Source organism: Panulirus ornatus, chromosome 27 (assembly GCF_036320965.1).
Source record: "Panulirus ornatus isolate Po-2019 chromosome 27, ASM3632096v1, whole genome shotgun sequence".
Taxonomy (NCBI): domain Eukaryota; kingdom Metazoa; phylum Arthropoda; class Malacostraca; order Decapoda; family Palinuridae; genus Panulirus; species Panulirus ornatus.
The window spans coordinates 19,229,659-19,243,308 of NC_092250.1; the positions used below are offsets into that span (position 1 = coordinate 19,229,659).

General features: G+C 39.7%; 1 protein-coding gene across 4 annotated transcripts in view; it reads right to left on the minus strand.

The window, feature by feature from the left end:
- The window catches only part of Unr (cold shock domain-containing Unr), a 75,508-nt gene that overhangs the window by 24,518 nt on the left and 37,340 nt on the right, over window positions 1-13,650 (minus strand). For all 4 annotated transcript variants that reach the window (XM_071678316.1, XM_071678314.1, XM_071678315.1 and 1 more), the window contains exons 11-12: window positions 9,114-9,265; window positions 2,696-2,971 (exon numbers count right to left, since the gene is read on the minus strand). In XM_071678316.1, coding sequence (XP_071534417.1) covers window positions 2,696-2,971; window positions 9,114-9,265 — 428 coding nt within the window. The remainder of the gene's footprint in view (window positions 1-2,695; window positions 2,972-9,113; window positions 9,266-13,650) is intronic.

Consider the following 13,650-nt stretch of genomic DNA (forward strand, 5'->3'; position numbering starts at 1 on the left):
TCCAATTCACTCTGTTCCTTGCCCTCCTTTCACCCTCCTGCATGTTCAGGCCCCGATCACACAAATTCTTTTTCACTCCATCTTTCCACCTCCAATTTGGTCTCCCTCTTCTCCTCGTTCCCTCCACCTCCGACACATATATCCTCTTGGTCAATCTTTCCTCACTCATTCTCTCCATGTGTCCAAACCACTTCAAAACACCCTCTTCTGCTCTCTCAACCACGCTCTTTTTATTTCCACACATCTCTCTTACCCTTACGTTACTCACTCGATCAAACCACCTCACACCACACATTGTCCTCAAACATCTCATTTCCAGCACATCCATCCTCCTGCGCACAACTCTATCCATAGCCCACGCCTCGCAACCATACAACATTGTTGGAACCACTATTCCTTCAAACATACCCATTTTTGCTTTCCGAGATAATGTTCTCGACTTCCACACATTCTTCAAGGCCCCGCAATATCTCACAGGAATTACCTTCAGTTCAAAACATTCAAATTACACTGGTACAATGATAGGAAAAAATGTATTTTCCAAATCTTTTTTACACAATACTTTACAGTAGGTTCTTACCTAATGCATGAATTTATAATATTATCTACATATTCAGAAAAATACTGATTGTACATAATAGCTGAAAGAGATGAAAGTCTTAAATACCACAAGAATGTGCTCAATGATTTTCTGTTCAAAACATTCAACTCATAAACAGATATGACTGCAAATAGTAGTTTTCAAATACATTTTCAACACAAGAGAACTTCAGGAGGGTCTACACTAATGCATCAGTTAATAATAATCTACTACTATATTCAGAAAAATGTAAGGAAAAATCCTACATAGAACCCAAATGCTTTTAACTGCCTTTACTTCAAAAATCTTTCTTTTTCTTTCATACATATTCGCCATTTCCCGTATTAGCAAGGACTAAAAATTGATGAAGGATACTTCACACTTCCATATTCGGATGCTCTTTACCATTTAGCAAGGTAGCAGCAGGAACAAATGAATGCAAGCCACATTCACTCACATCCATTCTATAGCTCTCCTGTGCAATGCACAAAGACATTGCACATAAACCACAGCCACCTACCCACAACCTTTCTGTGGTTTTCCAGGGCAATTTCAAATGCTTTGATTCAGTCCACTGACAACGTGTCATCCCTTGTATAGCAACTACATCATTCCAGTTCACCTGATCCCATGTATGATTCAGTAAACTGCATTCGGTTGTAGCTACTAGATTTACATGCATCCACCTGGTGGGGCAAACTTGATAGATTTATTTACAATTCTTTAAATAAGGGGGTAATTTAGGTAGCTTCAATTTATGAAAACCTAGTAAAAAAGTGCATAACACTGCTTCAATAGTGTATAAGTATGAACAAAGAGTCCCCCTCCCTGTACAGTACAAATAGGCAAATACAGAACCATAGAGACTGAAGCCAGTCACATAGTGGAGGAGGGTATCTAAGTCCTGGGCATATCAAAGGAACTTGTGGAAGAATAGTACATCAAAGGTACAGCATAGGTGCATCTCTGGCCTTGAAGGGTGGATGTGTTAAAATGAAATGCCCATTTCAACATGAAGTATGTAACAGGCTGATCACTAGAAAAGTGATCTTGTGATCAAGCAGTGTGGGAATGAATGTAGTCTGATTGGCAGCATTGACTAGATAGTACAGAGATGGTCAGGGTATATAAAGTGGAATGAAGGGAGACCAACAAAGAGATCTGTGTGTCAGGAGCAGGATGAGCATGGGGAAGCATACGACTAAAGAAGAAATGGAAGGATGAGCAGAGGAAGTTTAGGATTAATGGGGACGTAAATATTTAGGAAGAAAAGAGACATGAACTGGAGGGTAACAACTGGGGAAATGTGGTTTATCAGGAGTTATATGCTCTTAATAGCAAGAAAAAGGGCATATCCACCAACTAAGGTAAACCATGCAGCCACGCAGTAGTCTCACGGGTTTGGTGGTGGATGGATGACTGATTTTGGTACATATAAATATATATAATAAATGACAGCAAGAAACTGAATGCATGAAAATGAAGCCATTATTTGTCTGTTCTTGACAATACCTTCCAAAAGTGGGGGTGGGGAGGTGAAGAGAGCAAGAGAACAAGAGCATTCTGACAAATTATCTTCATCTTACTATGCTGATTTTTCCAATGACAATTACACCTTAGCTCAAACTTCTAAAACAACATTCAGTACTGTCCCCATTTAAATTGGGTGGACTGGTGCATTCAGTATCTTAAGACAGCTTACAAATATCAAACTTAATGACACCATGCAAGTAGAAAGGAAGTTATAGACAATATGGCTCTGATTCAATTCTTATCAAAATGGACAGATTCGGAGCATAAACTGTCTTGTTAATTCCTATCAAAAGAGGACAGATCAGGAACATAAACCTGCTTGGCTCTTAAATATTTCAAACTTTTGCCCATCATGACCCACAACAACTCACCTATTTCTATCTAATTATCAAGTCTGCAGACAAAACTGATTTCTGTTATTAGACACACTTCCATTCCTCCATCTAACTCTACACAAAATGTCTCGAAGTATGAATTTGGAGATATTGTAACCCATGCAATATTTGAAATACATCATCATATGAATTTACAAATCACTTGTTGATCTTTATTTGTATCATTCTTACACCAAAATTCTATTACCTGAAGTGAAAGAATACCTCCTTGTCATGAGCAAGGGTCTCAATGAATCCAAAAGTATCTTTTAATGCTGCCACAAAGCCCTGATGTACGGTGGCTGATGAGCGTCCACTTGGGCTACTACCATTTACAAGACTGTTGCTGCTATTGCCGTTGTTGTTATTGGTGTTATGGTTGTTGCTTAAGCTGCTACTGCTGCTATTGATGCTGCTACCATTATTGCTGTTGATGCTACTACTGTTGCTGCTGACATTGTGAGTGCTGCTGTTACTTGACGAGCTGTTAAGAATAAAAAATATCAAAACAATAATGTAAATAAAATTGTGAGGGTTAAACTTAAACTTAACACAGCAATACCTTAAAACATTTGCTACATAATCGATTTTCATGGTGGTACCCTAAAAACAATCAATTTGATACTTTAGTCTAACTTTCCCATATCAAGTGGAGATTTAGTTCCTAGATCAGACTATCTATCTATGTATATCTCTGACACCTGTTCCCAACTGGAACTCCCTCACAGGGGTGGCCACAACAATGGTCTCCATAACTGGTGAATTTTAGTGCCACTTCTTAACCTTTAGTGCCTCATTCTTAACAGGCCACTGGCAGAAGGCATCTATAGTGGTGTTAGCAGAAGATCCTACCTCGTGTTTCTAAAGAGTACTTCTAAATAATGCTCCTGCTTAATGTTCTTACCCACTAATTTTACCTAAAGGTTCTGCCTAATGCTCTTGCCTAAATGTTTCTACCTAATACTTCTACCTAACTGTTGGGGTGAAGAGGGTGGTGAGAGTAAGTGAGCTTGGGAAGGAGACTTGTGTGAGGAAGTACCAGGAGAGACTGAGTACAGAATGGAAAAAGGTGAGAACAATGGAAGTAAGGGGAGTGGGGGAGGAATGGGATGTATTTAGGGAATCAGTGATGGATTGCACAAAAGATGCTTGTGGCATGAGAAGAGTGGGAGGTGGGTTGATTAAAAAGGGTAGTGAGTGGTGGGATGAAGAAGTAAGATTATTAGTGAATGAGAAGAGAGAGGCATTTGGACGATTTTTGCAGGGAAAAAATGCAATTGAGTGGGAGATGTATAAAAGAAAGAGACAGGAGGTCAAGAGAAAGGTGCAAGAGGTGAAAAAGAGGGCAAATGAGAGTTGGAGTGAGAGAGTATCATTAAATTTTAGGGAGAATAAAAAGATGCTCTGGTAGGAGGTAAATAAAGTGCGTAAGGGAGCAAATGGGAACTTCAGTGAAGGGCGCAAATGGGGAGGTGATAACAAGTAGTGGTGATGTGAGAAGGAGATGGAGTGAGTATTTTGAAGGTTTGTTGAACGTGGCAGTTATAGGGTGTTTGGTCGAGGTGGTGTGCAAAGTGAGAGGGTTAGGGAAAATGATTTGGTAAACAGAGAAGAGGTAGTAAAAGCTTTGCGGAAGATGAAAGCCGGCAAGGCAGCAGGTTTGGATGGTATTGCAGTGGAATTTATTAAAAAGGGGGTGACTGTATTATTGACTGGTTGGTAAGGTTATTTAATGTATGTATGACTCATGGTGAGGTGCCTGAGGATTGCCGGAATGCGTGCATAGTGCCATTGTACAAAGGCAAAGGGGATAAGAGTGAGTGCTCAAATTACAGAGGTATAAGTTTGTTGAGCATTCCTGGTAAATTATATGGGAGGGTATTGATTGAGAGGGTGAAGGCATGTACAGAGCATCAGATTGGGGAAGAGCAGTGTGGTTTCAGAAGTGGTAGAGGACGTGTGGATCAGGTGTTTGCTTTGAAGAATGTATGTAAGAAATACTTAGAAAAGCAAATGGATTTGTATGTAGCATTTATGGATCTGGAGAAGGCATATGATAGAGTTGATAGAGATGCTCTGTGGAAGGTATTAAGAATATATGGTGTGGGAGGCAAGTTGTTAGAAGCAGTGAAAAGGTTTTATCGAGGATGTAAGGCATGTGTACATGTGGGAAGAGAGGAAAGTGATTGGTTCTCAGTGAATGTAGGTTTGCGGCAGGGGTGTGTGATGTCTCCATGGTTGTTTAATTTGTTTATGGATGGGGTTGTTAGGGAGGTGAATGCAAGAGTTTTGGAAAGAGGGGCAAGTATGAAGTCTGTTGGGGATGAGAGAGCTTGGGAAGTGAGTCAGTTGTTGTTCACTTATGATACAGCGCTGGTGGCTGATTCATGTGAGAAACTGCAGAAGCTGGTGACTGAGTTTGGTAAAGTGTGTGAAAGAAAGTTAAGAGTAAATGTGAATAAGAGCAAGGTTATTAGGTACAGTAGGGTTGAGGGTCAAGTCAATTGGGAGGTAAGTTTGAATGGAGCAAAACTGGAGGAAGTGAAGTGTTTTAGATATCTGGGAGTGGATCTGGCAGCGGATGGAACCATGGAAGCGGAAGTGGATCATAGGGTGGGGGAGGGGTCGAAAATCCTGGGAGCCTTGAAGACTGTGTGGAAGTCGAGAACATTATCTCGGAAAGCAAAAATGGGTATGTTTGAAGGAATAGTGGTTCCAACAATGTTGTATGGTTGCGAGGCGTGGGCTATGGATAGAGTTGTGCGCAGGAGGATGGATGTGCTGGAAATGAGATGTTTGAGGACAATGTGTGGTGTAAGGTGGTTTGATCGAGTAAGTAACATAAGGGTAAGAGAGATGTGTGGAAATAAAAAGAGCGTGGTTGAGAGAGCAGAAGAGGGTGTTTTGAAATGCTTTGGGCACATGGAGAGAATGAGTGAGGAAAGATTGACAAAGAGGATATATGTGTTGGAGGTGGAGGGAACGAGGAGAAGTGGGAGACCAAATTGGAGGTGGAAAGATGGAGTGAAATAGATTTTGTGTGATCGGGGCCTGAACATGCAGGAGGGTGAAAGGAGGGCAAGGAATAGAGTGAATTGGATCGATGTGGTATACCGGGGTTGACGTGCTGTCAGTGGATTGAATCAGGGCATGTGAAGCGTCTGGGGTAAACCATGGAAAGCTGTGTAGGTATGTATATTTGCGTGTGTGGACGTATGTATATACATGTGTATGGTGGTGGGTTGGGCCATTTCTTTCGTCTGTTTCCTTGCGCTACCTCGCAAACGCAGGGGGAAAAAAAAAAAAAACTTCCTACCATTTTGCCAAAAGGAAGCGCTAGCACATAGTGCTCATCGCAGGCAAATCTAGAGTTACGAAAGATGAGCTGTGTGACTTAACCATTGTCAAATGTTATGTATGACAAGGTGATATCTTATGTTTGACGGAATGTCAGTAGGCCACATGTGGGTGAGGCAGAAAGACAGCTATCCGGGTCAGATGAGTGCAAACTGATAATCATGAAGTGATGGCTCAATATGCAGCCATCACAAGCCCTTCCAATGCCCAAGCAGGTTGTATCAGTAATATACCTCCATGGTCAGTGGCTGTCTACCAGCAAACACCTACTTATGTTATCTCTACCTATCAATATATCATGCCCTGAATCCATAATGAGTGGAAATATGTAAACCTATGTATTTCTTAGCAATATCATTGGCAGCACAACTCCCATCATATGTGTAACTGACACTTGGACAATTACAGTTACTTGAGACATACTGTAAGCAATTCTACATACTGGTAAAGCAAGCATTTAATCTAAATGTGTTGGGAGGAGGCAAGCTGTATAAGGACGTCTTTAGTACTGACCCCATAGGTCCCTCAAGTATGCCACAAGGGTTAAAATATACCATATCTACATCTCCTTGGTCGAGTGTGACATATGCTACAAAGTAAGCAGGATAATTCAAGTTTGAAGGACTAAACCAGCCTGCATTATGTTCTTCCTCTAACTCTGTCATGCATCTCTAATAAATCTAAATAATCACAAATAAAAAAAAAGCTTACTGTATATTGTGATGTAACCTGCTTTGAAATATTTCTATTGTAAAAGGAGTCTCTATTTACACTAAAATTAGTCACAGACCAAATTGATCTTTCTTTCAAATATCACCACCCTATCAGGTGAAAGGTAGACAACCTAAGGTCCACATCAAAGCCAAGCAGCTTGGGATCCATGATAAAGTCAAGTAACGTTGGGTCTACATGGAAGCCTGACAGCATCTGCGGATAGTACGTAAGCATGGCATCCAATTTCTTGAGTTATATCTATCTATCTATATCTCTGATGCCCATTTCCCTTGGGAATTCTCTCAAGGGGGTGGGCACAGGAAAAAGTCTCCACAACTGGTAGAAGGCGACTAAAAGGGAAGGGAGCGGCGGGGGGGGGGGGGGGGGCTGGAAATCCTCCCCTCTCATTTTTTTTTTTTTTTTTTTTTTTTTTTTTTTTTTTCCAAAAGAAGGAACAGAGAAGGGGGCCATGTGAGGATATTCCCTCAAAGGCCCAGTCCTCTGTTCTTAACGCTACCTCGCTAATGCGGGAAATGGCAAATAGTATGAAAGAAAAGAAAAGAAAAAGAACTGGTGGATGCCAGTGCTGCCTCTCAGCCACTTAGTGCTTAACCCTTAACGGGCCACTGGCAGAGGGCAACTCTAATGCAGTGTTTCCAAAGGCTCCTACCTAATATTCCTACCGACAATTACCTAATGCTTCTCTCTACTGTTCCTACAACCTATTTCTACCTAAAGCTTCTATATAATGTTCCTAATTAATACTTCTATCTACTGTTCCTACCACTTTGCCAAAAGACAGGGTTAGCACCTAGTGCTCACCACAAGAAAATATAGAATTACAAAGAATAAGTTGAGTGATGTCATTATGTGTGACAATGGGAGATTGTATGTTCATGGATAGAATACTAGCAGTCCACATGAGGGTGAAGCAGAAAGAAAAGAAAGCTACCATGTTTAAGGGAGTGCAACTTCACAAACACTTAACTGCTGACTTACTACACAGCCATCACTAACCCTCCTGGTAAACAGGTGAGTACAACTGGTAATAAACCTCCTTGGTAGGTGGCTGCCTACGAAGCATTACCTGCATCTACATTTATTGATTAATGTGCTATACTATGACCACTGGAGATAAATGCCACCCTGGCTTCACTTAAATACTCACTGAACTCCTACTGAATTGCGATTTCACCTTCATATCCAAAATACTCTAAAGAATTTTCCCTCAGCATCTGGACTCCATGTGGTTTGTTTGTTTGAGTGGCAGTCTATCTACATCCCTGAAACCTGTTCCAAATGGAACTCCCTCAAAGGGGTGGCCACAGCAATAGTCTTTCCATAACTAGTGAACTCCAGTTCCGCATCTTCGCCTTTAGTGACTCGCTCTTAACAGGCCACTGGCAGAGGGCAACTCTTGCACAGTGTTTCCTGAGGCTCCTACCTAATGTTCCTATGACAACTACTATCTAATGCAAGCCTACTTCTGCTTCATTATAAAAGAATCAGGGCAGCCATGTGATGGGTGGCAAGTTGCAGATTGCTTGATTAATGTGTCACACCTGGGGTTAAAAATGCATTTCCTATGTCTCTGAGTAACCAGTGATAAGGTCAGCTATAACTAATGAGAACTCAAGGTTTTTACACCTTCCTCCAAAATCATAATTTCCTTAGAATTTATGGATTTTGACTTTGTGGAAAGCACACTTATCGTGCAAATGGCAATGAACAGAGCCTTCCACGGGGTATAGCACCATCTGTCGACAAGCCTAAAGAACAGGTACCAAATCATTTTAATCTATTCTTTATATATTTGCATGTTTATGACTCGTAATTTCCATTTTTGCATTATTTCAATATCTAATGTTCACGTAATCCACAAACTGAGCATTAAGTATCTAGAATATTCAGAATTTCAGCATACTAAAGCCTTATTACTCATTCTACATACATTCCTTCCTAATGTCTTTACCTTTAGCACTTCACTTACTCTATGATATAAAAATACGCTTGAAAGATATGCTTCCTAAATCTCTTTTCCCTAGTCTAATCTTCCAAAATCATTACCATAATTTTCAACATTATACATAATCGCTGTTTCGCACATCAGCGAAGTAGTGCCAGGAAACAGACGAAGAATGGCCCATCCACTCAAATACACATACAAATACAAAGATAAATAGACATTTTACTGACCACAAAAAACAAGCTTTAAGAACATAAACATTATACACTATGGTCCATCATTAAAATATTGAACAACAAAAAATCTAAATTACAGTTAACTAAATATATATGAATACATGTATATACATGTGTATGGGGGTGGGTTGGGCCATTTCTTTCGTCTGTTTCCTTGCGCTACCTCGCAAACGCGGGAGACAGCGAAAAAAAAATAAAAAAAAAATAAAAAATAAAACTGACAGTATGATCCATAAAAGCTCAGCACCAATAAAACAATGTTAATAAAAAATGCTCTAAATACACAAGGAAATCATAGTACATATCCATTATATGAGGAGAACTATACAACAGGATCTATATCATTAACAAACCTTGGACTGTTTGGCAGGACGGCAAGTGAAGGCATCCCCACACCAGGAATGAGTCTGGTGGACTGCCGCATATTATTATGGCTACGTAATACTCGCACCCCCATGGCAATAAGCTCCTTAGTGCGTTTAACTTGAAAAATGTTGAACTCCACCTGGAATATATTTGAAGTTCAATTAATACATTTCAAAATTATCTTTTTTCTCTGATCAAACCAATGGAGGACATAACACAAAAATGGCATATTATTATAAAAAACAATAATTAAAGGAGGATCTAATCTAGTATAAATGCAGTATACACTAATAACATGACATCATATATAATTTAAGTTTATGAAAGTAGTAAATACAGTGGAAAATCTGTTTATGCTTAGAAAATGTGCACAAACTCAACTCTTAGTTCACTATAGTAAATTATATGAAACTATACTGCTAAGAAAGAAAATGGACATCAATCTTCTAGACTTTGCTACAATATGTGACAAAGTAAAGCTTTGAATAGAAAAACACTAATGGCAAAACAAAATAACAGATGAAAATGTCTGCTCACTGTTGCCTGCCTTAAGTGAGCAGATGGCTTGAGCCTTTGAGGAGAAATCCTTCCTTGGCTCCATCATCTGTTCTTTGGCTAAGTAATTAAATAGGAGGGGAGGATTTCCTGCCCCATTCCCAAAAGTTTTTTAATCATAAGAAAAACTGAAAGTGGTTGCAATTGGAATCACACCTGAGGGGAAAATTCACTCAGAAATACTTCAAGGAAAAGCATAAGCATTGTAATGAAGCTGCCACGAAAGATAAGAGGATGTTAGGATTTATTAACAGAAACTTGACATACAAAAGCAACAGATAAGTGGATGTTAGGATTTACTAACAGAAACTTGACATACAAAAGCAAGGATGTGATATAGTGCCACTATACCTATGTCTAGTTAGGCCACACCACAAATATACATAACAGTTTTGGGCCTTCCCCACTTAAGGAAGGATATTTTCAAATGGGAAGCAGCAAAGAGAAGAACAATGAAATTGATTCATTCCTTGAGTAACAAACATATGAGGAGAGACGGTGAGGATTAAACTGTTCTCCCTAAGCTAGAGACGTCCCCACGGAAAATTAATAAATTGCTTTAAAATATTCAAAGGATTTAATAATGTCAAGACTGTAAATTTCTTTACAATAGCACCAGCATTATCGAGAAAAAATGGACTAAAACTTTTTTTCATGTCGAAGGCTCGTCACACAGACATCCACATCAAGGCCAGGCCTTAACTGAAATACAGAGAGAATTATGGAACAAAAAGAACAAATGAGGAAGAGTATTCATGAATTTTTGAGAAGTGAAAGGTCTGTCTTTTTAAAAGTGCCAGGTCATATTTACTGGAGAAAAAATGAGAAGGCAGAGACTTCCAAAGTTTTCACATGTAGGAAGAGAAGCAGGTACCAAAACAGCCCACCCTTGCGTTGCAGATGGCCACACAATAATCATGTGATGCAGCAGCTTGTCAAGGCATCTAGTTAATCTGGACTGTAAGAAATATTTCTTTACCAACGACATTATTGATGTTTGGAATAAGCCCACAGAAAATGCTGTTCAGAGAATCCTTAATTTTTTTTTTTCATACTATTCGCCATTTCCCGCGTTAGCGAGGTAGAGTTAAGAACAGAGGACTGGGCCTTAGAGGGAATATCCTCACCTGGCCCCCTTCTCTGTTCCTTCTTTTTTTTTGGGGGGAAAAAAAAAAAATAAAGGGGGAAAAAAAAAAAAAAAACGAGAGGGGAGGATTTCCAGCCCCCCGCTCCCTTCCCCTTTAGTCGCCTTCTACGACACGCAGGGAATACGTGGGAAGTATTCTTTCTCCCCTATCCCCAGGGATATCTGTGTATCATCCTTAATATCTTCAAAATTAGGCTTGATCATCATTTGTCACTCTCTGGTACTGAATAATTCATTCAATCAATCATCCCAACATAGTGATATACAATAGCAACTTCTCTACCACGGATCTCTCCCTGGATATGCTGTGGTAACATACCAACATTAATTACTCCATATCACCTGTTTTATTCTTACAAATAATATAGACATGGAAAGTCGAGAGACTGGAGCTTATGTTCATGTTCATTCTACCTTATGGCTTCTCTATAAAAATTTTCTTCAAGCAGAATGATCCTGCAATGTATTTTTTCTACATTTTCCAGCCAGTGCATTGCCGTTGGGGGTGAAGTGTGGGGAGAGATCCACTGCTTTGCTATAATTTTCTTCCACTGATTTTAAAAAGACTGCATTTTTCACCTTTTTATGTAATGTTAAGGCCAGCCTATCTTACTTGTACCTTGGGTCTGTGTATCTATAAGTCTGCCCCAAGAGCTGTGTCATCTGTAAATACCTGCCCCTCTTTCTAAGACATTTCCTCACCTCCTAATCCATAAACAGATTAAACAATAATGGCAACATCATATATCCTTGGCAAATACCCATTTTCACCAAAAATCACTTCTCCCTTCCTACTAGCACACATGCCTTAATCTTCTGGCGAAGGAGGAGGAACTGTGGGATTGTGCTGAATGGAATATGGAAGCAAGTTCAAGATTGATGTGGGTTAGAATAAGAGTGGACTTCAAGAAGTGGGTGACTTCTAGGGCTTAAATACCTGGATAATGAGAAGTGAAAAAAGGAGAATCATTTTTTGAGTTCAATGACTACATTGGCAATATTGATGCAAGGGATCATATCTTGGTGCTAGTGGATCTGGATGCAACAGTAGATGAAAAGGAAGTATAAATGAACACAGGGTGCAATTTCTTGGATAGTGTGCTGAAAAAGGATGGGTGATTGGTATAAAGGTATACATATATGTGGGTAAGTGGGGTTAGGAGTCACTGTGCATTATCAGATTTTGTGCTGACTGAGAGGCATTCAATGGAGATGTTGCATTTGAATGTACTGGTCTGGGTAGCAGGTAGGATGTTTGATCATTTCCTGGTGGAGGTGAATGTGAAAGTATGTAGAGGTATTAGGGAAAGGGGATATGATGTATGTGAATGAAGTGATGAAAGAAAGATACAAGGTGAGGTGAGAGTGAGTGAAATACCAGGAGAAAATGACCGAAGCATGACATAAATGAAGTTAGTGAAGAGAGGAAAAGAGTAAGAATAAATGAAATGGGGAGTAGGAGAAGTAAAGATATTTAAGGGAACTGTGCTTATGTATATGAGTGAAGTATGTAGCACGTGGAAGGTGGGAGACTGGTATTTTAGAATGCTTAGTAAGTGTTGGGATGAGGAAATTAAATTACTAGAGAATAAGAGCTATGCATATATGGGATCTGTGGGAAAGGAGTGTGAGTAATTGGGTGGTGTACAAGAGAATGTGGCAGGAGGTTAAAGAGAAAGAAATGGAAGCTGTAAAAGAGGGCAAAATGGAGATGGGAAAGGGAGGACTAAGAATAAATTTTGGAAAGAGATGACTAGTGTCACGAGAGCAAATGGAGAAATGGTAACAGGTAAAGATATGGCGAAAAAGAGATGGAGAGTACTTTGAAGGGCTTAAATGTTAGATGACAGTGTGATAAACAGGTTGTATTAAGAGGAGGTGGAATTATAGAGTTCCAGTGAAAAATTTGTGAGAAAGAAAGTGGGCAGTTGAGCTTCTCAAGAATGGAGGTGACAGCCTTGTTGATTTGATAAGGCAGGCAATTCAACATTCATATGGCTGAATATGAGGTGCCTGAGAAGTGGCAGAGTGCATGTATAATGCTGTTACATAAAGGCAAGGAGGACAAAAGTGAATAATCAAATCACAAAAGTATTTGCCTCTTGATGATAACTAGCAAAGTTTAAGGTGAGCGGTGATTAGCAAAGTTTAAGGTGAGCGGTGATTGAGAGGTTCGTGGCATGGATGGATGTAGTTGGTTGGAACATTAGGTAGGAGCCTCTGAAACACTGTGCTAGAGTTGCCCAGTGCTTCACAGTGGCAGTATTGTAGCCAATGAGGGCAGGAGGAGCTCCTACTGTAATATGCACAGAATTGGTAAAAGCTTACAAATTTCAGTACCTAAAGTGGATACTCCACTTTTCTAGAGTATTCAAGTCTCACCCTGTATTCTCATGGTGACCTCATTACTACACCCTTAGGAATGCAACTGTATGGGTGAGCACTGCCCAATTCCATCAATCTTTTGAATACAGACAAACACCTGAGGTGTTCTGGGATTTCTAGTTTTTCAGACAATTTTGGAGTCTCAGTGCCCCTGGAAACACTGTGCTGGAGTTGCCCTCTGCCAGTTGCAAAGGGATTATGTGTCATAATTTGAAATTGTGCCCTAATACCTACCTGGTGCAAGTGCAAATTTTAACCATCACTATACCAGGTTTGTGATAATTAATCTACTTGAACATTCAAATCATTAACAATCAAAACAAGCATGTCTTACATCACAGTAATACAAACATTTCATTGAAGCACCATTGACCAAATACTGAGAGGTAACATATTTACACATTTACTTAAACTTAAAACCTTAAATGCATTGCTTC